At 41.4% G+C, this 23,780-nt stretch overlaps 1 protein-coding gene across 18 annotated transcripts in view; it reads right to left on the bottom strand.

The window, feature by feature from the left end:
- The window catches only part of NFIA (nuclear factor I A), a 350,608-nt gene that overhangs the window by 107,948 nt on the left and 218,880 nt on the right, over positions 1–23,780 (bottom strand). For 16 of the 18 annotated variants that reach the window (XM_048313292.1, XM_048313295.1, XM_048313294.1 and 13 more), the window contains exon 3: positions 6,265–6,330. The exons of the other annotated variants lie outside the window; for them this stretch is intronic. In XM_048313292.1, the coding sequence (XP_048169249.1) occupies positions 6,265–6,330 (66 nt within the window). The remainder of the gene's footprint in view (positions 1–6,264; positions 6,331–23,780) is intronic. 18 annotated transcript variants of the gene reach the window in all.

Below are 23,780 nucleotides of genomic sequence, written 5' to 3'. Positions count from 1 at the left end.
CCACTGATAAGCAGGCTAAATCCTCAGCCTACCAGAGGACCCACTAAATCCTGGGAATGGTGTAACTGTGCCTCGCAGTCTGGACTCAAAAGAGGATATGGTAATATAGGGAAAAACGGTGTTTTCTTTCCTAATTATTCAGATGATTCTTCATGACAGCCATAAATCTGGATGGGAAACACACCTGGATGCTGCAAAGTTTCAATTCTAAATTATTATGATTGAAATACTGTATTTCTAGTTCTTTTTGGGAATGTAATGTAATGAAATAAGATGAGAGAAATGCAAGACTATATCACACATAAGCTAAATTTATAACCAGACATATCTGCTTTTGTTTCCTTGGGAAACGCTGGCTCTCAGAGCTGCCTACAGGCACTCTCAGGGGGTGATGAAACACAGGTTGGACCTCAGCAGACTTTTCTTGGCTGATGGGTTCTGTTAGAGTCGACAGCCTGTCCTGCCCAGTCCCAGGGAAGCCAGAAGAGACCAACCCCACCAGTACTCCCTGACTCGGCCACAGCTTCCAAGCCTGGACAAATTTCCCCACTGCTGTTCCCAGTCATCAGACAACGTGATCCATAAGGGTGCAAATCTGTTCAGAATTTGGTCCTGGCAAGTTACAAAGGTGCAAACAAGCTGACATCACCAGGAGCTCTGACTTCAGCGCCAGCGATGAGATTCCTTATTGGAAATGCTAAGGGTTTTTTTTTTAAAAGCTTTTTCTGAAGAAAGTTAATTTTAGATTAGTCCCTCAGGCTGTGATAACTCCTCAGCGTGGCTTTGTAAACAAGAGAGGAGAGTCTTCTTGCATTTATAAGATTCTGATGCAAATAATCCCATGAACAAGAACATTAATAAAAGCTGCCGTTACTGTATTACTGCCTTTGCAGCTGTAACTGATAGAAAACTTTCTCTGCAAGGCTCAGTTATCTCCTGAAAATGAGGTGTTTCAGGAATGTTAGTCATCTGAGACCACGTATTTTCTAACAGCACCAGTTTCAGCATTGTGTGTTCAGAGAACTGCTCGTGTCCTTGCACTCCTCAGGTGGGAGCTGAGGGGCTTATCCAAGGACAAAGGAACCTCCAGACACCTCCAGCACCTCCTTGGTGAGTTGGCATCAAGCTCTGTCACTGCTCTGGAAGCCTGTGAGGCAGCTGGACTCCACCTGAAGCAGTGGAGACGAGAGGTCAGGCATGGCCTGAGCATAAGGGATGGCCTTGGAAGGCAGAACATTTCCACTTGTTAAAAATTTGGCTGTGGAAGGACCTGGATGTCTGTCAGCTCCCATTTAACCTGCAATGTGCCTGAGTGATGGGGACAACCACAAAGAGCAGTTACTTGTTCTCTGCTTGGGAGGAGAGTTTGAAGGGTGAACTCTTGAGTCTGAGAAGAGTGCCCAAGCCTGGGATCAGGCAGGCACCACTTCCACTGGCCAAAGCTATCCCACTGCATGGAACGCCAAATTTGGGACCAGAAGGAAAGCATTCACAGAGGGACTGGACTCTGCAGCCTGTTAGTTAAGGCAGAGGGGTCTTCCCACATATAATCCCCTGCTCCCTTGCAGCCAAAGCTGTTTCATGCCTTCCGTGACCAGCTTTGCCTGGAGAAGAAGCAGAAACTTCTCTGCATTTGTTCCCACTGTGGCCTTCTCTTTCCCCCACAGCTCAAAGACCAGAATTTCTTCCTTTCTGTTTTTAGGCATGGAAAAGTAAGCATATACTTAAACATTTTTTTCAGGTTTAATACTCAAGTCCAACCCTACTTAAGCAAAGAATTCACAGATGATATTTACAAGTCCAGTGTAATTACTTCAGGGCTGAAAAACGAGTTCTGCAAGTTACGGTGCATCATTGTTTTTCTCTTCTCTTTCTTTTTTTTTTTTTAATGTTTCAATGAACAATGTGCCTTTCATTTCCTGCAGTGCTGTTAAGGTACTTGCAGCTCAGTGAGACGGCATTAAAGCTAAAAAGCATTTGGTTTGGGCATTACACATTTTTATTTTTTAGAAAGATGCCTCTCCCTCCACAGAAATTGTTTGGCAATGGATTTGGCACACGTTTGTAATCAGCTGTAATAATGAATGCTGCCCTGCTCACTTGAAATGGGAGAATTTACCAACTTCTTTAAAAAGAATTCGCTCATCTACAATTAAAGTGCTGTGCTACCAACTCTGAGCAGCCACCAAATCACAGCCCCGCCCCGCTCGAGAGGCACGAGCAGCCTGTCAGAAATGACACAGCATTCTCCTGCTTTTGCACAGCACACCTTGTGTGCACCTTTACGCTGCACTTATTAATTCACCAGTGCCACCACATCAAACACAAACATTGCCTGACATCCATTTACTGACAGCAGCAGCACAGCTCTGTGCCACGGTTATTAACCACTCTGTGCGACATCCTCCCTGCCTTTCTCCAGGGTTAAACTCCTGATGGAGCAGAGTAGGGTCCCACTTTTAATATTTTCTGAAAGCCAGAATCACAAATATCCCCACTTTGCAGACAAAAAGACCAAAAGGTTTTCCTACAAAAGTTTAAAATAATCCTACTTACAAAAAGAAAATCTAGCTGATAGCTGTTTCCACGACTGAAACTGAGAATAAAAGCCTGAGAGAGAGTCCACAGCAGTGCTGAGCTGGGAATTCAGTTGTTCCTGATCCCCAGGCATGTGGTCACTTCACTACATCAGACTACCCATTTTGTCATCCTGACTTCACTGAAAACTAGTTTGTTTATAAAACACAACACCAAACCAGTGCATTTAACAAGCTTTTAAAATCAATAACCTTTTTTTTTTTATTTTGATTGGGTGAATTGCAAAATCACTTTGCGGTGCCAACTGAAATGAAGCTTTTACATACCATTAGGCAACTACAAAAGTGGGGAATTTTCCACATGGGTGTTCCACCCAGCTGGTGAGAAAAAAATCCCTCGTTTGAGCAAAATATCAGGGCATCGAAACATGCTCCTGCCTTTCAGATGAAGTTGCTGGCCTCTTTCATTATCCCTCCTGCAAATTTCCTCACCCATATAACAAACAGAGGAATTCTGGATTTTCTGCCTCCCCCCAAAAAGCTGTTTCCCATGGTGACAGAGCAGCACTGTGCACACCCTGTGTTAATTTTACCCCCAGCTCCAGCACAAAACATCTGGACCCTGGACCATCCATGCACCAATGAGCCCTGTCTCGCCTGCATGTTTGCTTTTCATGGCCATCAAGCTGCATCTCTCTCTTTAGAAATAATTAAATGCTGAATATTTCTGTTAAATATTTGCAGTGGTGACTGGATGACTGCCTAAAAACTATTCTGGCTTAATGAAGGCTGAGGGAAAGGCCAGAGCTGGTGTGGAAGCCACCACTGAGATCAGAAGATGTCACCATCTTCCCCGTCTGTGACGATTCTGCTCCAGAAAATGCATCAGCAAATCCCACTATTATAAAACAGGAGTGGCTCTAAAAGAGAGAAGCCTTTTTTCCCATGAACTTCACTTCAATGAAGGTTAGACATATAGGCCTTGCAAAACAACACATACAATTTAGAATGATAAATTAAAATCTGTAGTAGGAGGCCTTCTTTTTCAGGGCCATATAGTTGACCCTTCTGAACCTACATTACTCAAGGTATGCAAAATATATGTGTATAATAAATAGCTCTAGAATTTATGGAGTGGAACAGAAAGGATATTAACAGGCAAGTAGAGAGGCTGTATAACCCTCACAAGGCCTTTAAAGATTTATTTTTTTAAAATGAAGGAATGCAAGCATGGAAAAGGCAGCACTGAATCGGTACAGTTCTTTGTGCCTTCCAGAAACACATGCAGAAATGCTTCCAAACCTGCCCTCAATCTGGTCACTCCACTGTTGGCATCAGTGGGAATGAGATTATTCATGATTCTATTTTTTCTTCGATTAAAAAAAACCCAAACATACATACATATATATATATATATTTAAAATTCCTCTCTGTGTGGGCTCATTCCCACTCTCAGTAAAATCAATTATGAGCCTCCCATTGACTCCAGAGGGGTTTGGATCAGGCCCGGTGGAAGTGGGTCTACAGCAAGTGTAGAACACCGCAGTTAATATGATTTATTGTGTCCGTTTCTGTGCGTGCAGTTTTTCATTTTCTAAAGCCTGCAGTTTTGCTTTCATCCTCACGTTCAGGAGATAAGAGCTGCAGATCTGTGTTGATCTACGCCGGGTACCCCGGAGCTGGGGGCTGTGTGTGCTGGGAATGAGCTCAGCGCCTGCCTGGGGGGAACGAGCACTTCAGGGCCAACACTCTGGGTTAGAAAATCTCCCACACACGCACTGCAAAAGGTGCAGAACCAGTGAGGAGGCTGCCGCTGTGGTGGGGAAAAATACCCTTTAGTAAAAGTGAGAAAAAAGAAAAAAAAAGAAAAATCCTTTTCCTGTTTATTTTAAAAAATTTAAAAAAAAAAAAAAAAAAAGTACCTTTTGCAGGTCACCAGCAAAGTTCCAAGAATTCACTAAAAGATTGTTTTACAAAGAAGAGTCAGGCTCCAAATCAGAGATATTTCATTTCACTAGGCTCTTAGAGATTCTACATTATTAAACACTGACATTGCTGCTTTTCGGGGCAGTTGTTGAGTAGCAAGCTTTGTTAAAGACTAAGAAACTGCAGGGTAAGAAGAACTGTGCTTTAATAGCTGCGAAAGCATAGTATCTAAACACAAAATAATAACATGCTTGGTGCCTAATACATTCTAAATTAAAATATGATTTAATAAACAGAGGCAACATATTCCCCATAAAAAAAAAAAATAGCAGAATTGGCAGAACAAAAATCACAGTTTAGTCAGTTCTTCTCTTAACCTTGCAATCCTTTGGCTACAAATTAGAATTTCTGTGAACAGGATTGATAAGGGAAATTAGGCGCTGTCTTTCAGAAACAACAGCAATGTTTTAAGACGGTATGTTTAGAGATGAACAGCACAAAATCTATCAAAATATGAAACCTTTCATATCTAATGGGAGGAAAATACAGGAGACCCCGAAGCCAAAATCTCACCAGTCCAATGAGCTCTATGTTCTAGGTCCTGTATCTCATGCTGGTAGTTTAAAGGTTTTTATTTACCTAAACCTCTTCTTCTTCCCTTAGTATTATCCCCTGTTTAAACCCTAACCCCAAAGCAGTCCGGATGTGAAGGTAGCCCCTCAGCTTCACTGTCCCTTGCAGCTTGTTTGGCTGCTAATGAAGCCCCCAAAACGCTCACTGAACACACACACAGCTGTAGGGGTTTAAGGCAAAGCTCTGTGAAAGGGAAATCACACATGCATTATTACAGAGACTGTATTTCTACATGGATTTACACATCCCAGAAATGGTGACAGGGTTTCAGAGGCATAAACCCTTTGCACAAATTCTTTTCTGTGTATGCAGAGTAGACCCCAAGTACAGTGGATAACCAAATCTACATTTAGGTCTTACAAAAAAAAATCTGGTTATGGACCAAAAAGTCAAGAAAAACTGTCAATAATAATCATCCCTTTCACTTTGGGAGACATTCTAAGCCCTACATATAAGTAGTGAAACAAAACTCAGTTGCCAATGGGCCAACAAAAATTGTTGAGGTCTACCTTAGCTAAACACAGAAAGGAAGAGAAGCTGTTCCATTACACACATATTCATCCTTTCACGTACAGTCCCTACAGAAATCCACTATTATTGAATGATTTTTTTTTTCCAGGCTGCTTTACAAAGCAAGCCATTGGTTCAGTAAAAGCTCTTGCTTCTACTTTGAATCTGTCCTGGTCCAAGGAATATGAGTTCTCCCAAAAGTCCCAGCCCTGCTGCTGCTTCCACTCCAGCCACTGCCTCTTCAGAACACGGAGAGAAGCACCAAGGAGCTGTAGCTGAGCCTCCCTGATCTGTTTTCCTGCAGTATCTACTCCCCTGAAGGTCATGACTCAAGGCCCAGGGACTTAAAGCCTTTGCTATGGAGGAATAAGGATAAGGGTTGCATACAGCAGGCTCTTTAATGGCATCTCCCTAATTAAAATTATTTTTAAAGGGGGAAAAAAAAAAGTCTCTCTCCAGAACTGGAGAAACAAATGCTACCTTAGATTAGTGAAACAGTAGCATTTTAACTATGAGGAGAGTGCACAACCTCTTTGTAGCCTTCCCATGTCAATTATTCTGGATCATCTTTTTATATTAGACATGGGGGAAAAAAAAAATCTTTATAAATATGGGCTGTTTTAATATCCCAAAGCAGGAGCAGCAGGTAAGAACTTACCATTTTCTGGCTGGTCCTTAATATCAGCTTCACTTGGCTGGCTGGGACTTTCAGATTGACTTGAATCTGAAAAACATAAAATACAGCCAAAAATTACAGGGTCTGCTGTGGAAAATAGATCAGAGGCGCCAGACTTCCTCAAAAGGCTGAGAGTACAAACTGAGGACAGGAGTGTTGGTTGCACTAGGACATGATAATGTAAAAGTCCCGTGCCTAGGTAATATGTTTGCTAGCAAACAAAAAAAAACCAAAAAACCAAAAACACCAAAAAAAAAAAAAAAAGGGAATCTTGTTTACGGCACTGCACAGAGTGCTTGGGGTGTGTGTTGGCATAAATTAAGCTTTGAGAATCCTTCTTTTTAAAGAAGGCATATTTAAACGACTCTCCTACATGTTTTTTATAATGCAGCCTCTATGTTGTATACAAACCAGAGCCTTACTCCAACACATAGTAAAGTCTCAAAACATATCTCCAAGCAGGCATAGAAAGGTAACTAAGCAACCCTACATAGTCGTGGAGATTGTTGGCTACACATTTCTGGAACAAGATCTGCAAGACTGAGGGAAGAGCTGATTTTCTGGCGTACTTTCGCAGTGGTTACAGCACTACGAGATCCCTAAAATGTGCTGGTGGTGATTTGCAGTGGGATAAGTGAGACCAGATAGTGGATGACCTGCTTTAGAACTTGTGTAAATAATCCTACAAACTCCCAGCTAACGCTCTCCAATGAGCACAATTTATTTGCCTAAAATAATAAAATGACCTATAAATGGGTATGTGTAAATACGAGTGTTTTGCATTTTTTACATGTTATTAACTCTACTTTATGTGAAGATGATCACTCTTTGGTCCAAAAATTATTCTTAGTAGAAGCTTTAGTCAAATAGTGTTTTCCTTCTTAATTATTTCTGTCACTATGAACTAGGAAAAAAAGGTCCCTTTACCTGTGGGAAAAAATATTTTTTAAAAAAATCCCCCAAATTACTGGGTTTTGCAATTAATACAATTTTTTTTTCCTTTCCCCAGAAATTATTCTGTAATTTATTGATCCCATAGAAAAAGTTTTTGCTGTGAAACAAAACTTAGGTGATGAAACCACTTGCTACTGCCTCAAAACCACCCCTCATCGTGGCAAACCTATTTTCTGACTTCACCTTGACTTTGCAGAGTTTGGAATTAGCTGTCTGAAATTCGACCACATTTCAGTGAGAAGTCAATGCAAGATCAAAAGGTCACGACACTTAACTGTGATTAAATTGAAAATCTTACTTCTATTGCAACAGAGTCATAACACCACCCCTTCTTTTTCTTTGAGGTATTAATAGTGCTGGAAGAAGCAGTACTACTAGTGACCTTGGGTCAAGCAATGCTAATTTATTGCTTTAAAAAGGTTCCTTGCTTTTAAGCAAATGAAGATTTTAATTACCGCAGAGCACTATAAAGAAAATGCCTATTTTAAATATTCAAATTTTTTTTTTTACCTGCTGACTGTCTGCTTTAGGTATCATTCAGAAGCTTAGAGGACAATCTTGTATAAATTAAAAACTACAAGTAAAAAAAAGCACTCACAAAACCAAATTTAATAAATATCAGAATACAAACACTCAAAATATTTAGCAAAGAAAGCTTCAGTCATGATACTTCTATTTAAAATCAATGAAATTCCCCTAAAAACTGATATATACCCAGTGTGCCCCAGAATCCTTTTCCTCTCTTTTGTATTTATTATTTTTAATAATTTTGCCAATGAACCTCAGGGAAAAAAAAAAAAAATCCTCACTTTTGCAATTTTGTTTTAAATACCGATCTTCTGAATTCTCTCTCCCCGAAGCTGGAAGCAGTGCTAGCAGATACACTATGGGGTAACATGCACAGTGCTGTTGTATTCTGGAGACTCGATTTTGGCAAGAAGTTTCATGTTTCCGATACCACAAAGGTAGACACAAAGGTAAAATATTAGGAATGTAAAATATTTAGTTAACATTCAAAGTCAACATTCAACGGATTTCATTTTACAGGGCGGGCATTAGGCTTTTGCTTATTTTTTAGGTTTGTCTTTCCCTCCAGCCAGCCATGGCTCAGTCAGAGTTTGGGCTTTATGTTTCAAGTAGGCTCGGAATTCCACAAAAATTTATAGATTTGGAGAAGTTCCTGCTGAAATGTGCGACTGGGAGCATGTTTCCCTTTCTAAAATTTGAAACAACCTGGGCAGGCGGCGAGAAGGCCGCGGCGGCAGCCGCGGGAGCCGGGCTCGGCGCTGGCACCTTGGCTCCAGCACAGCCCTGCAGCCGGTGGGCAGCACACGCAGCCCGAGCTGCTCCTGGCTTGGGAGAAACAAACAAAGTACTTTTGTCTGCGCTGAGTGCTGTTTTTCCAACACCAAGGCTAGTGGCACAAGAGGGGCTCCACTGGCCGTAGGACATTTGTTTGCACACTGAATCTTTAACTTTCTCCTTTTATCACCTTGGCTCCGGCGACAGCGTTTTTCCTAGTTCTGCTTCCCTGCAACCCGCCCCTTCTGCTAAAATTAAGTATTAATTTCCACGGAAAAGACAACACAGCTTTAAAGCAGTATTCTTCATGAAGAGGCACAGGGCACTAAAATGCAGGATGAGGTAGAATTAAAGCCACTCAATCCTGCGGTGGGGATCACGGGAGGCTACTGAAAACATGGACTGGGCAAGCGTGTGCTCAGCATTGTTATGCAAGGTGGCATCTTGTGGAAACCCCAGATAAGAAGACTGAGTTAAGGCACTTAGCCAAAATGTTTATATGCAGAATTTTGCTTCCCTGATTTTATTCAGATGCCGCAGATGATCCGGCACATATAAATGTGCCGCCACATGGTTAAGGGATTGGCAAAATCAGAGCCGTTGTGTTTTACAGTCTTGCCTAGGACGAGGGAGTCTTGCTCAGCCTCCACTGCTCGCTCTCTGCTTTTTCAGCAGTTGGCACTAACTCCTGTCGGGGCTTTTTTGTTGTTTTGCACATGGAAACTTTCAAATTCCAGTTTTCTGAACGTTTAGTGTTTTCTGGGCTCGGCTACAACAGGAGGGGGAATGTCTGTCCTGCTGAGTCAGTTAGCCAAACAGGTGACCGGAGGAATAAATTAATTTTTGCCCATACATAATAGATATAAATGGAAGATCGTTTTCATAAGCATTTGCATTAAATCAATAAAATCACTTACTATAGAGCAGTTTAACAATTCATTTGATTTTCTCTTTTCTATATATTTGATAGCCACTCTGCAAAACAGTATACACTTTATGCCTATTTTCTTTAGCAACAACACTGCCAGTTAAATTCTACCACCTGCAATAATTAGAGCCATTGGAAAACACACAAAACAAAATATACAGTAGATGCGAGCCCCTCTTGAATCCATGGCCCCCTGCGGCAACGAGTTTCATTGGTGCCTTAAGCTAAGGCTGGTAGGAAGCCAAAGAATCTGTATATTACAATAAAGTGCATGTTATTAAGGGGAGGATTTAAATGATTTCAGATGGAGTTGGAAATATTATAGTGAGGAACCACTATTAAGATTGCTGATTAAAAAAAAAAAAAAAAAATCACCAAGGAATCTAGTTTTATGTTTAAGGAAGCTTAACCTTGAATATCACAATGGGTTTTATTTGGGGTTTTTTTTAGTTAGAGAAAAGTTAGTGGTTGGAATTTTTAACCCTGAGCTAGCTGGGGTTTGAGCAAGTCTGTGCGCTGGGCCCAAGGTACCTGGGCAAGAAAAGCTCAAGGGGATCTGGTGCCAACCATAACCATGGTAAACAGGAGCTAAAAAACATGTTGAAGCTATTTTACTCTCTACTTCCAAGAATCAATTATGATGAAGGGATAAAGGAAAAAAAAAACCCCAAACAACAAAACAGGCTAGTTTCTCAAAGTAGCATTTTCTATCAAGTTTCTATTCCCTGCTCCTCTTAGATCTGTTCCTTAAGCATATGCTACCCCAGCACGACCGGGCCCCAGATCTGCCTGATCCCAAACCATACGCAGGCAGGGACCTCCAGCTCCAGGACGGAAGCTCTGGACTTTTCAGTCTGCAGTTTTCCTTTTCAGCTGCAGCAGGAGCACAGCTCCAGCTGGGCTGCACGGCGGCTGCATGGAAGCAGGGCTGGCGGCACTGGAAGGGAGCGCTCCATTGTTTGGAAAGAATAAAACCTTCCCAGGAAAGTCTGGCCCGTGGACAGGACCAATGTCAACAGACTGACAATGTTGTTCTTTTTTGTAGACCGTGACACAGACGGTGAAGTGTTGTTGCACTTCTCCACCAAAAAAGCCTCTTTCGAGTGCCATGGCCCTTCCCAGTGCTAAACCTCTCCATGGCTACCTGACTGGGGAGATGGGACACTTTGTGGAGCACTCCCAGAAATACACCACGCTTTCCAGGGTGGGCTGAATCCAGCCTGGGATTCGCTGGGGTGGCAGTGACCCTATTTACTGTCTGCTGGTCTGCGCAAACCCAGTGAATGGGTGCCAGGATCATTTTTTACCTCTGTAGAGCCGCTCCCCAGCAGAACCTGAGCCTCTGAGCAGCCCGCGAGCTACCACAGGTGGAGACACATCTATCCTGGAAACAGTAAAGGTGATCCCCGCGTAGTGCAGGAAAAAAATGACCGGCGATGCCAGATGAGCAAGGCAGCACTGCCACTGCCCATGCTGAGCCTGCTCTGCAGTGAAATACAGCAGGTTCCTCTCCTCCATCACCAGCCCAGCACCTCGCAGAAGCACCACAGAAGTGCACAAGTTAAATTTTCCATTCACATCATGTTTTGGGGGTGGGGGGAATATTGTATAATAAACTGACATATTTTATTCAAGTTTCAGAGTCCTATTTGTAATAAAAAATTTATATGGCTGGGTTGTGTTCATGCAATAAATTTTTCATCTATAATTTTGGGCATGGATTCTACCAAAGATTTATATATGTTAAAAAAAAAAAAAAATCTAAATCATGCTCTTTTATATACAGTCTTATGTGGTGAGCTTACGGGATTGACAAACAGAAACCAGCACCAGGACTGGGGCTTCTTTACACTCACTTTCCCTTCATTATACATTATAATATAAACACATAGGGGTCGCTCCATATATGCTACAATTATTATTTACAGTGATTTTGGTGGCTACTAGGATTTCTTTAAAGGAAGGCCTGGCTCTCCATTTTACTCCAGCCATCTCTTTCAAGTTAACTTTTATAGGGAGTTCAAAGTGCTTCATTATCATCCACCTCACCATCACACACGTACACGCCCACACCAGATTCCCAGTTTTATTCCATACCCCCTGCACCGTACACCCCATCCCCACGGCTCCCCAACGAGGTTCTGCAGTGGTAAAATCCCTGTGGTGCCAGCCTGGTTTTTTTTTTGTTGTTGTTTTTTTTTGGTTTTTTTTATAAGGCGAGGACTCTTAATTCCTGTACACTGGGAAAGAGATTATCTTTGATAATAGAAATGTAAATCAAAGCTTGCTGTTGTTTATTCCAGACAGACATTTGTGTGTTAAGTCTGTTTATCAGGCAACACTTTGTCTAAGCCAGGAAGTAGTCAGCCTTTGTAACAAGATGTATGCAAATGATTTTCCCATCAGCCCCTGCCACAAAACTTTTGTGGCAAAAAAACCCTCCTTGTTACTTCACCAGTAAGACGCTCCTAAGCTACCCCGTAAGCAGACTAGCAACAAAACAGCCAGCTAGACTATGCTGATGAGTTTGAATGAGCCCAAAACATGTGCCCACAGTCTGTTGCTCGGTATTGTAAGCAGACTTTGTGTATTACATCTGTTTATCAGGCAACACTCTGTCTGCTGGGGCGGCTTTGTACCAAGGTGGACGCAAACAAAGATCTCCACAACTCCCCGCCTAACTTTTTTTGGCTGCAGAAATTTCCCATTACTTCCCGCTTCGCTGGAAATAAGAACACGAAACTTCACCGAGAGGCTGCGAGACCCTAAAGCTCTATCAAAATGGTTTCATTTTAAATCAACTTTCTTTGTTCTCACAAGCCCATAAATGATTTACTGCTATCGTGTGATAGCCTAGAATGTGGGGAATCTGTGTATTCCCATATTTGTTCCTTGATATTACAAACAACTATTTGATTCACTTCTAAATGTTTGTTTTTAAAACAGTTTACAGCCTTTGATTCCTGCTTACTGATTCATTTCTGGAACATTTTCTATTTATTCCTTTGCAGTAGCAAACGTTAATTTTGACTTAATTCAAATTGTCATCAAAGGCTTCCTTAAGAAATCCCACAGCACAGATTTTATTTGTTATAATAAAATATTCTTAAAGTAAACATCGTTCGACTGTGTTTTTTTAATTCCAAGAGATACAAAAATCCGTTACCCAAAGGATTCAAATTGGTTCAGCCCTTTTTCCTAGACAAAATAAACACTTTAGGACTTTACTTGTTTGTATTCTCCTCAGTGGTGCTGTATGCATCACCAGCTAAAAACAAAGAAACTTTTAGCTGCTCAGACAAAATGCAGAAGCTCCCCAAACAACGAAGCGGGGGGGTGGGGAGGCATTCAGAAAGTCTGACAGTCCATTCAATATAGGGATGATGGCCATAATGCATCCAGGGTCCCCTTGCTAATTAAATATGCATTGGCACAGTTTTGATCGATGCAAGCCATGGATCAGATGACACACCTGCAAAATCTTGAGCCCAGAGCTCCCAGGAAAAGGAAAATACAGGCTGTCTCCTTATCTTTGTTTTCAAAGGCTCTCAATTTCTGTGCTTAGATATCTAATTTAATTCTCTCACCCCTCAGCAAACTGGATTACGAAAGTCAATACTGCCATTGTGCATCGACAGGAACACACAGCTTTCCTTTTATTCAATTTAGCCATGACCTTTAGACAAAGATAATGACAACTGTCTAAAAGTAAGGTAAGGCCTTAAGGAAGACCCTGCTGAGGGGCCCCTCTCCCTTTCCGTGGCTCCTCCAGCCAGGAAGAGTCCACCAGCCATGGAGAAAATCCAGAAATAATTTCCCTCCCCAGACCACAATGACCAGGAGTAGCCTGGCGGAGCAGCTCCCTCGGCCACCAAGGGCTCTGTCCCACTCTGAGCCCCTGGGACACCTCGACACCAGAGGCCAGACCCTCAGGAGCCCTTTGCCAAGAGGTGGCCACGTCTCCGGAGGAAGCGCTCTCCTGCCAACAGCAGAGCCTGGCGCTCGCACGAGGAGGGACCACCCTGTCCCATTTTTCCTGTGGCTGTTGGGGACACAGTGAAATGGAAGTGTCAGAAGAGTAGCACCAATTTCTCATTTCTGGCTCTGGTGCTCGGGAGGAACTGCAACCCTAGAGCTGGGAACACGGCGCAGGGAGCCGCACGCACCCGTGCGGCGTGGCGGCAGGAGGAGGAAGCGGCACGCGGATTTTCCTGGAGCTGAGCTGGAGCCAATGGAAATGACATTACTTTCCAATAGGTCTCGCATCAATATTTTTAGCAGCCTCCCTACAACGAGATAGCATCTTTCTAATACATCTGTAAAGGAAGGACAGAGAACATGCTCTCAGCTAACGAACAGCTATCAGGCAATAATCCACTTTGGTACCTGCAGATACAGGTTGTACCTGAATCAGTGATTGAGGCATATAAAAATTCATATTGATTGAGCAGCCCAGCTCCACAAAATGTGGGCTTCCATGCTGCACAGGGTTTTAATTCTGCAGGAATTTTTTTTTTTAGCTGCATTTAAAAATACACTTGGCATTTCTAGCTGTGGACCAATATTTTTCTCATGTCTTTTTATACAGATTTGGAGGGAAAGATATTTGTAATGGAAAAAAAATATGTGCAAAGTTGGATTGCTAAGTTTCTGTAATCTTGGGAAATGAAAAAAAAGCAGCCTATGTAAGAGCTACAAGAAACCATATGGATCAACAAGAGCTGCCCTCATATCCCTAGGAAATATATATTAACCTACATTTCATCATCATAAACCCCAAAATAAAAAATCTAATTAGAGTCTCTACCCTCAGATTCACTTGTAGAAAATTTGCTTATCCCCCTCACAAAATGATTTACAGTACTTACATCCATTTCTTCAGAGTGATTTAAATTTATTGAATCGTTTCAATTTTTAGAGAGCTTCCATTTGGATCTGTACGGGTTTCTAGACATATGCAGTGCTCAGTTATTTAAAATTAATTGCAGTACAATAATTTTAAATTGCTTCACACTATACGAATCTCAAGTGCTTTGAAATATTTGAACCATTCTATTTAGAAACCATCAAACTTCTGAGCACATGCATCAAAGAGTTGTTTCAAAAGCCAAAGGGCCGTCCTGATGATCCCAAAGTGCAGGTGAGCACGGCTCTGGGCATGCTCAGTGCACATGGACCTGAATTTATAGAACAATTCAACAAATTTTGCCCGAATGTCAATCTTTAATTAACAAAAACTGATCCTGTAATAATTTCAAACCACTAAAAAAATTCTAGAACTAGAAAAGCACTGTTATAAAATAATGGCATACATTAAAACTATTATTACTTCTAATGTATATTTATAGAACATCCTTTTATCCTGAAAATTAAAACAGCTTATTAACATTAAACTAAGCTTTACAACACCTCTGTGGGAAAGGTGAGCATAACTATGCCCACTTTATTCAGGGATGAAGGAGGCACATAGAGGTTAAATGATTTACCTTGAGAGGCACAGTTACTAAAAGGAGTAAAAAGCACAGGGCCAGGCTCTCGAGCTGTGGATAACAAAGTCTCCCTCCCACCAAGGCAGCCATTACAATGGCAGTGGCAGTGCCCACTTAGGAAGTCTTGAGCTATATTATGTAGAAAATTACTTGGTAGAGTGGGTCCAAAGCCACCTAGAAGGGGATATTTCCAGTCACTCTCAGCTTTTGCTTCACATGCCTTTCTTTTTCTCATTAGGTGTTTTGAAAAACAAGAAATAATTTCTCTCCAAAGTATTTTCTATCTCAGTTTAACAAAAACAACAACAGTATTTAGGGAGATTTAATAGCTGGTTTTGCCATGCCTGACTTCATGTACAAAGGCAAGTGGAGATGAGCCTGTGTGATGAGCAGATCTGGTAGCTTTGGTCAAAGACTCCAGGTTCTGCTTTTGTGCAGTTTTACCCTGGTGAGTAAACCAACATCAGCAAAGCAGGATTATGTCCACCATATGGTGAGACTCCATTGGCGGTCGAACAGCCACCCAATTAATCTCTATCCCCCACCATCCCCTTGTTATTTATTTATTGTGACAAACTCATCCTTATGGGACCCTAGGCGGGGAGCTGCATATTCCCAGGCTATTGGCGGCAGTGCCCATCCTCATCCTTTATCCCAAGCAGTAGCTGGCGAGCTGGCGCCTCTCCTCTGGCCAAGGCGCAGCGTGCTACAAGGTCACACCCAAGGAGGATCTCTAGATTTTCTGGAGCAGACGGGAATAAGGAATTTTTCAAAGCTGCTCTCTATCAAAGAGCCAAATAAACCCCTGACAATGAGCACAAGCCTCACAAACTGCTCTCCAGAGCTGGCCTTTCTAACACCACATGGATAACCAGGCTGTTTGTGGAGACCATCAGAGTGCTCCTGTATTTCAGTCTGTGCCTCTTCCTAAGGTGTCTCCGCAGCCTCAGCCATTCAAGACTTCATCAGCCAGCAAAAACAAAGGAAAACCTTCACCACACCAACAAACTGGGCAGGAGCCCCAACCTCCTCCTCCTTTTTCAACCTCGCCCGCTTCTCTTTCCTCTAAAGGACAAGTGCAAAATTTTCCTGTGATCAACCAAAAATTCAGCTAGGAATCTGTACATCCAACGGAGTGAAGAATACTTTAAAAGAACTAATACCTCAAAGAATGGGCCCATTTTCCCTATTCAGGATTATTCTATTTCACACAGGGAAAAACGATGTTGATAATAAAAATATGTGTGACTATTTAAGAAATAAACAGAAGATGAACTAATACTCCATGGAGATTCTGTCAATAGCAGATTAATATCAAGTTACAGATGAGGCAGTCTAAGCAAAGTTTAGGTACTATTTTTTTATTGTAGATCTACACTTGCAGTCCCGTTTTCACAACTCTTTTATTTTGATGTACCTGACACTTTTCCTCTTGGCTCTCATTTCAGTCCCTCTTAAGTACATATTTGGTTGTAGTGGCCAAATTTTTTTTTTTAATTTTTTTTTTTTTTGTTCTGGCAGATGTCTTTTCCTTGTTCTGTGCACTGCGAGGAGTTCAACGTGGCATGTGAAAAATTTCCATTTCAGGTTTTCTTAAGCTAGATACAAAATTAAACTGCTGGCAAAAATACATAGATATATAAAATTATACAGCAGAAAAAGCTGCTCGATAGCTCCCCATCTTCCCTTCCTCCCTTCCTTTTGCCTTTTTTTTCCCACAAATAATTGCAGAAATATTGCCATCAGCCCAAAGCCTTTCTCCAAGTGAAAAGTCAGAGGGTTTTGCCCACAAAGAATTGCCACTGAGTGTTGCTTCATGGATCTGTTTCTACTCTCACAATATTGTAGACTGCGAAGAAGAACTGAGAATTACCATAAAAATCGGGACGTGTTTTGTTGCATCAGTATCATGTTGGCATCAACACCACAGACTCGGGCAGAAAAAAAAGCAGCCTTTTGGTAGGCAGCCTACTTGGTCTGTGTTTCTGCTGTGTTTGTAAGCCATGCAAGTGGAAGAGAAAGTTAAAACTTGGAGAGAAGTAGCATCCTGCAGGCTTGGTACGAGTTACAGCAAAATCTGAGGTACAACCACCATAAATCCATAGAGAAATGGAATTATATCTACACCTCAAAGGACAGTGGATCATTATAAATACAGGAAAGACTTGGGTGTATATATAGTTGGCCCCCTGAAAAAATATTCAGCATAATGTGTTGACACTGAAAATGCAACCTAAAATCCATTTTCACTTGGTCCCAGTCCTGCAAATCTAAAATTTTGAGGAAGGAATTTAAAACCAGAAAAGTCCAGAGCTCTCCAAACCCGTAACTACACTGCGTAGACGAAATTTTAATCAAACTTTTAAAGCCATGGTTATGATCTGATGAACAGACAGCTTGACTTGATTACATTTTTAAGTTTCAGTTTCTATTTCTGTTTTAAGATGAAAAAGATCATAGAGTGTCAGAAATTTGAATACTGAATAGCAAAAGCTCTTGCAGGTTTAGAAAGCATATAGAAAAGCTGGCAAAAGAAAACGCTATTCCATTGCCACCATCTGCTTTCTGGCATATTGAAGAAACTTTACTAACAGCAACATTTTCTTGCATTAGAATATCTGCTAATTAGTTTTGTTGTAAATTTTTTTTTTTAAATTACCTTTTACACAGAAGGCAAATAGCCAGTTTTTTTGGCTGGCTACACCTTACACCACGTCTGATAACATTTTCACATTAAGTTCAGTTTACCTCACTTTTTTTTTTTCTATCAAAATCCTATCTTTAGCATAGTCAAAGCCTGCAAAAACTTTGCCTTGCTGAGACTAAAGAAAAAAACATCAAACATACGAAGTGTTAAAAATCGCTGAATAACTCAAAGGAAAAAAGATAATTTTGAAGGCGTTTTGGCTGAAATCTATTTTCCTTTGAATTGCATGAGTGTTTTAAAATGTTAAAAACACTACAGAGTGACTAATGAATGTAAAAGAATGATAAAGAGTATGGGTCCAGTTATCAGTGATGTGCCTAAAACAAAATAATTTTGGACAGTCTGCCATGCAAATATTGACTAAAATGTCATAAATAATGTCTGCAACAAAGGGAATCCTGCAAAGGAATATTCTGTTGTACTTAATGCATTGTAGAGTGTGCCTTTTAGCAAGCAGTACGTTACAGAGCCTGAAAACTTCAGTTGGACAAAAAAAACCCCTTAAAATTTCCCAGATAAAAACATTACTAATGTTTATTTTTTTTTTTCCAGAAACAGACCTTCCGAAAAGTTAAAGGTGCAGTGTTACATTTGGGAAAGGGTTCACTTAGAAACCGATTTTCAAAAGAAATGAGTTGTCCAAAAATTATGAACAGACCAAATGTAACCACCTCACTGCCTTACAACTACTTCCTCTGCCATTTTTAACAGTATTTTCACCCATTTCTCTGCTGGCAGGGAAGAGGCTCTTTGCAGGTCTTTGTCAGAATGTACTGAAATCAAATGCAAAGACATTAAGTTGACCACTGCCCTGGGCCAGAGCTGAGAGGTGGCAAACCTTCTGCTCCAGCACTTCTTAATTCTGTCTCACTTCCAGAGTCCAACTGGCTCCACGTGAAGGGTTAGAAATAAAAATGGAATCCTGTGAGAACGATGGCAGCACACAGAGTGGGCAGGAAGGGCTCCAAACAACCTTCAAAATCACAACATTTTAGTAGTTTTTATTATTTTTTTAGTAGCATTGGAATATGATGTCAAAATGAGGGATGTTGCATTAAGAACTCGAGGTTACCTACATCTCCACTGACATGCTGTGCTCTGTGTAATCACAAACAACCCAGTCACTTTTTTTTCCGAAAGTCTACTAAAAAAATTGAACAATCGGGTCTACACGAAAACCTTCTGCATGTGTTTTCCAAAATTTCATTTCTGAGAAAAATTTCACAGCCACAGAGATGACAAAAAGCAAAGATACTTTACATTTCTAAAGCATCTTTCATCCAAGATCAAAGAACTACATCAACAATAACTCTCAAAATACTGCTTTGAAATAGAAGTACTAAAAGGAGTACTATTGAATGTATTTTATCTTTATCTAGCTTGATCTATTTTCTTTATAAAATGCTGGTTACTGTAGCATCTCTCTAGGCAGATGAGGACTATAGGTTAAGTGACTCGACCAGAAACACTTACTAGCTCAGTGGAAGAAGTGACAATGCTCGCATTTGGGAGTCAAGGATTCTAAACCTTTCATCCACTAATTAAAAACATATATAAATGTAAAACTAACCTAGGGAGCATGAAAACCCCTCAACCATCATGTGATCGAGGTGCCACCAAGGCAAGTGAAGGATCTGGAAGCAGCAGCACACAAACCAGCTGGCAGGACACGCTGTGGCAGCGTGGATGGACAGAGCAATAGGTGTGTGACAGCAACAAACTACATATGAAGAGAACAAGTAGGCATTTGCTGTTTTTCAAACCTCTTGGAAAAAATTAAGTCAACTTTCTCATCAAAGGTGAAAAGCCTTCCCCCCTGAAACATGCACAGAAGTGCTGCCTGGTCTCCCACGGAGGCTCAGGAAGAGCAAGGGTTTTCCAGCTGCGCCACAGGTCACCCACAAAAAGATTGGTGGGCTGTGTGGCAGGGTCTGAGGCCGAAGAATTTGTTCAACACGAAACTCAGAATTATTTAAAAATAAATTACAGGCTGTGTTACAAACTGTGTAATTCAGCCTTTGGGCCAAGATAATTCTTGACATAACCCAACTGGAATTACACTGGGGATAAACTCAGCGCAGTGTGCTTTCATAAGGCTCCTTTCCTTATCATTCCTGCAATCAGGTCGTGTGGGGCTCTAACTGATAATCTCCTGCTTGCTCTGTAACATGGATGAAATGTTATCGACTGTTCTGCCGCGTCAGAGAGCAGCACACGCTCTGCCAACGTGCGCAGAACCCACTGCTGATAAAAGCAGCCCCTGTTTGGAGAGGTGTGCTTTACAATCCTTGTGGCTTTTTGCAGCAGAGGAACTGTTGGACAATGAAGAAAAACATTTCAGCTCCCCTGAAAGTTTGACTGTTCCTTTTCAAACAATACAACACAAGATTCGGGACATACTGCTGACACAGCAACATCAGTGCCTCAAAGAAACTGTGGGAAATGTCAAATTTATGGTCCTATGGGTGATTGGTGGAAGGTTTCTTCCCCCCCTTCAGCAAGCCTCTGTCAAAAACAGAGCCTCTAGAAAGTTTTTGGCTACGTCCCAGCAAAGCAGAAGGAAGCTGTATCCCACACTTCCCTTGGGACTTAATGAAATATACAGCCTCTGGGCTTCTTTCAATTTGGTCTTTCAGATTGCTAAACCAGTGAAAGAAGGATCCTAGCTGTCACAAACGTCACATGTTTGGGGTCACCTGCTGCTCGGGGGTTCTCATGCCAGTTGTTGACATAATAAGCACCCCTTACACTTTAATTACAATTCACAGTGTGCAAACTCTGCAATCTGCTTTAAGGCAGACAGTCTTTTAAATCAACACTAAATTCTACTACTGTTCGAGCAGAAATGGGAGGAAAAAGATGTCCAGCTGACTGAGTAATTGTATTCAAATATTTGTGATCCCAAAGAAAAGTAAGCACTATCCAGTGAAAAGAGCAACTGTATTGCCTGTAACACTTCAGAAAGCGTAGTTAAAACTTGACTTGCTCCTCACAGTCACGCAGACGACGCACGTGAGACGCTTTCATTCGATGAGCTTTTTCCAAAGCTCCTGCGAGCACAGACCTGAGCACCCAGCTGTGTTTGTCCCCGAGCACGGAGCAGGCTGGACACAATGCTGGACACTGGGATCGTCTGTGGGAGGGAGGGAAATTCTCAAGCCCTCTTAGTACGAATTTCAACAGGACTTGTGCAATGAAAGCCTAAACGGGAAGACATGTTTATTTTACTCTGGAATGCTTTATTTAGTTCGGTACAAGAAACATTGGGTCTACTTAAAAATACTTATTATTTTGAGAAACAGATGAGAATCCTTCGGTTTCCTTGACTGCTACCTCTTTTTTAACTGTTACTCTTACTCCTAATAAAGACATACCAAGACCACCAAACTTAAATAAATTGTACCAGTCGGAGAGGAATAAAAGTCTCCTCTCCTTTTATGTTAGAGAAGATCCATTTTAGCATTTGTGCATCTAAAAATGCCTCCAGTAAATGATATTATTTACAAGGCCTTGGTCGAATCCACCTTTTCCCATGGAAGGAAAAAGATCATGAGAGGGGACACGGCGGTCTGGGAGTAATTCCAGAAGAATTTCTGTGTTCGCCCTGCTAGAAACACTGTTAAATTGTGGGTTATGGATCACACTGTCCACACAGGAAAGGCAGCACAAGCTCCAGCAGCTGCGCTCTGCACACATTCACCCTACGTGCTCTCAGGGAAACAAAGGAGAAGTCAATAGCCCGATACGAGGGCCTGTTCCTATTAAAATAAACAGGAGTGACTCTGGCCACAGGAGAAGGCTGCTGTTGTCCAACTGACTTCTTAGGGACAAACAGCAGTGGGTTTTCGCCATGCTCAACAGCCAAATCCTGGCAAGCTCCTTCCCCCTCGGCCGAGAGGGACGGAACCTCCTCCTGCCGCCTTTGCCGTCGCCACTCTCCCTCCTCGCTCGCTGTACCGGCGACCTCAGATAAACTCGAAACGTTTTGAAATTATCATCACACTGTGAAGCACTTCAATGAAAATCTATAAAACAAATTTATAGTGTGCATTCATGTGTATTATATATACACTTAGAACGGGATTTATCATTTAGCTGACCTTTGGAACACTGATATTTTTAGATCCAAAAAAATGTGTGTTGATTGTACTTCAACCCAGTCCCCTTACAATGTACCAACTCCTCGATATCTTACTACAGGAAAGATAATTGCAATGAATTTTTATTTTTCAGCACATGGGAAGATAAGATTAGACAGTAGAGACATAAAAGCAAACTGCACCACATAAAAGATAAGTTTCTGAAAGTTACAATTTACACCAAATGTTACAGATTAAAATGTTCAAAGGTATTTATAGGACCTTGTGCTGGTCCCATTACAGACCATGGGAAGACTGCAAAGAACCAGCTCTACCTTTATCCTTAATCACTTCCTCCCATACCTAAAAACCCTTTGGAGCACACAAATTACTAATGATATTAAGACTATTAGTAATTCCCATTACCACTCAGGTAAGGACTCAGGTGCCTCAGCAAACTGGTCCCAAGGTGACATGTGCTGCACAGATCTCACCATCCAAGAGGATTGTTCCTACTCTAATGGGATTATCTACAATCTGAACAACTCATCCCAAAAGGTATATAAACATTTGGTTTCCTTCTTCCTCCTGCGTGTGCCATGTTTGCCTCTGTCAACCGAGTGTCTTGTATTTTTAAAATGGGATATTTTTCTTCTTTATTCCCTACTATCAAGTTGCCACCAACAGTAGCTTGTTCAGTGGAAGAAATAAGGAATAACAGCAAGAGAGCTACATTTACCTCCATACAAAGTATAAAAAATCAGAGCTGAAGAGCAGATCAGAAGTGGGGAAATGGAGTTAGAGAGGCACACAAAGTGCCATATGATTCATCGACATGCAGCAGGCAGCAGACACAGCCACTGCCCACCAAAGGGCACAGGTGCAACAGCAGAAAAATAACCCAGTGCAAAGCAAAGTTTGTAGCAGAGCAGCTAATAAATGACACCCTCTGGAAAGCTGTCCTGGCAGCCGCCAGCACACGGCATCCGCTCCCTCCGGCTGAGCCCTCGGACTGCTTCCAGTGCCACAAAAAAAAAGAGTGCTGGCGGTGCAAGGCAAGGCTCCGACGAACACGCTCAGGAGGGATTTTTCAATCACAGCTTAGCCGTATTTTCTGTTTTCTTTCTCAAACTTAACCTTCTCTGAGGACTATTTCTATGAACAGTCTCAAATTTCAGCCACTTCTGATGAAGGCCTTTACAAAAAAAGTGTTGCTAGAAATGTCTGACAAGGGAAAAGTGATTTTTTTCCCCTACTATACAATTACTAAAAACATATGGTGGAAGAGATTCCGTGCAAACCTGGAGTGTGGTCTGTTTTCCACAAAGCCGAGGGAGGAAAAGTTGCAGCCCCAACCATGGGATTGGTAAAAGAAGAGAAATGATGGAAATTATTTTGAAAACAGAAACTCTGTCAGCCAATGCAGTAAAGAGTAACTCCATACACAAAATTACATGTAGACAGAATCAACCCTGCTCTCAGGATTTGTGGGTGTGAGCTGTATACAGAGTGTTTGGTGAAGCCAAATTCATGTTCAAAAGAAAATTAAAGCAAAGAATAAGTTATTAAAAGGAGCCTTTGAAGCGAAAAGCAGTGATGTGTGAAAGACAGAACCAGAAGAGTTTATTTAAACACACAGCACAGAAAACAGGGAAAACAGAAATTAGGAAATTAGAAGAACAGTCAAGAAGGCACCCAGCAGCCTTCTCCTGGAACTAGAAGTTCTTATATCTATGAATATTTTATCCAGATTCAACTATCTTTTTCAAGTCCTTCCTATCAAAATTCCAGACATTTTCTTCAATAAAATCAGAAAAGTGATTCTAAATGTATTGGTAGAAGATATAAAATTGGTTGTGTGTGGATGTTACAAAGGATCTGGGAACCTCACACCCTTTAGATCTGCTTATTTAACTATTTAGCAGCACAATTTAAAATTTGCATATGACTGGTTTGATGCCAAACCATAAGAATAAAGCAGGAATGTCTCTCTCCTCCTATGAATTTCAAACTCAGGGTTTTTTAACTTAGTCCTCAAA

Source organism: Corvus hawaiiensis, chromosome 9 (genome assembly GCF_020740725.1).
Source record: "Corvus hawaiiensis isolate bCorHaw1 chromosome 9, bCorHaw1.pri.cur, whole genome shotgun sequence".
Classification (NCBI taxonomy): Eukaryota; Metazoa; Chordata; class Aves; order Passeriformes; family Corvidae; genus Corvus; species Corvus hawaiiensis.
This window is presented reverse-complemented; position numbering and strand designations above follow the sequence as displayed.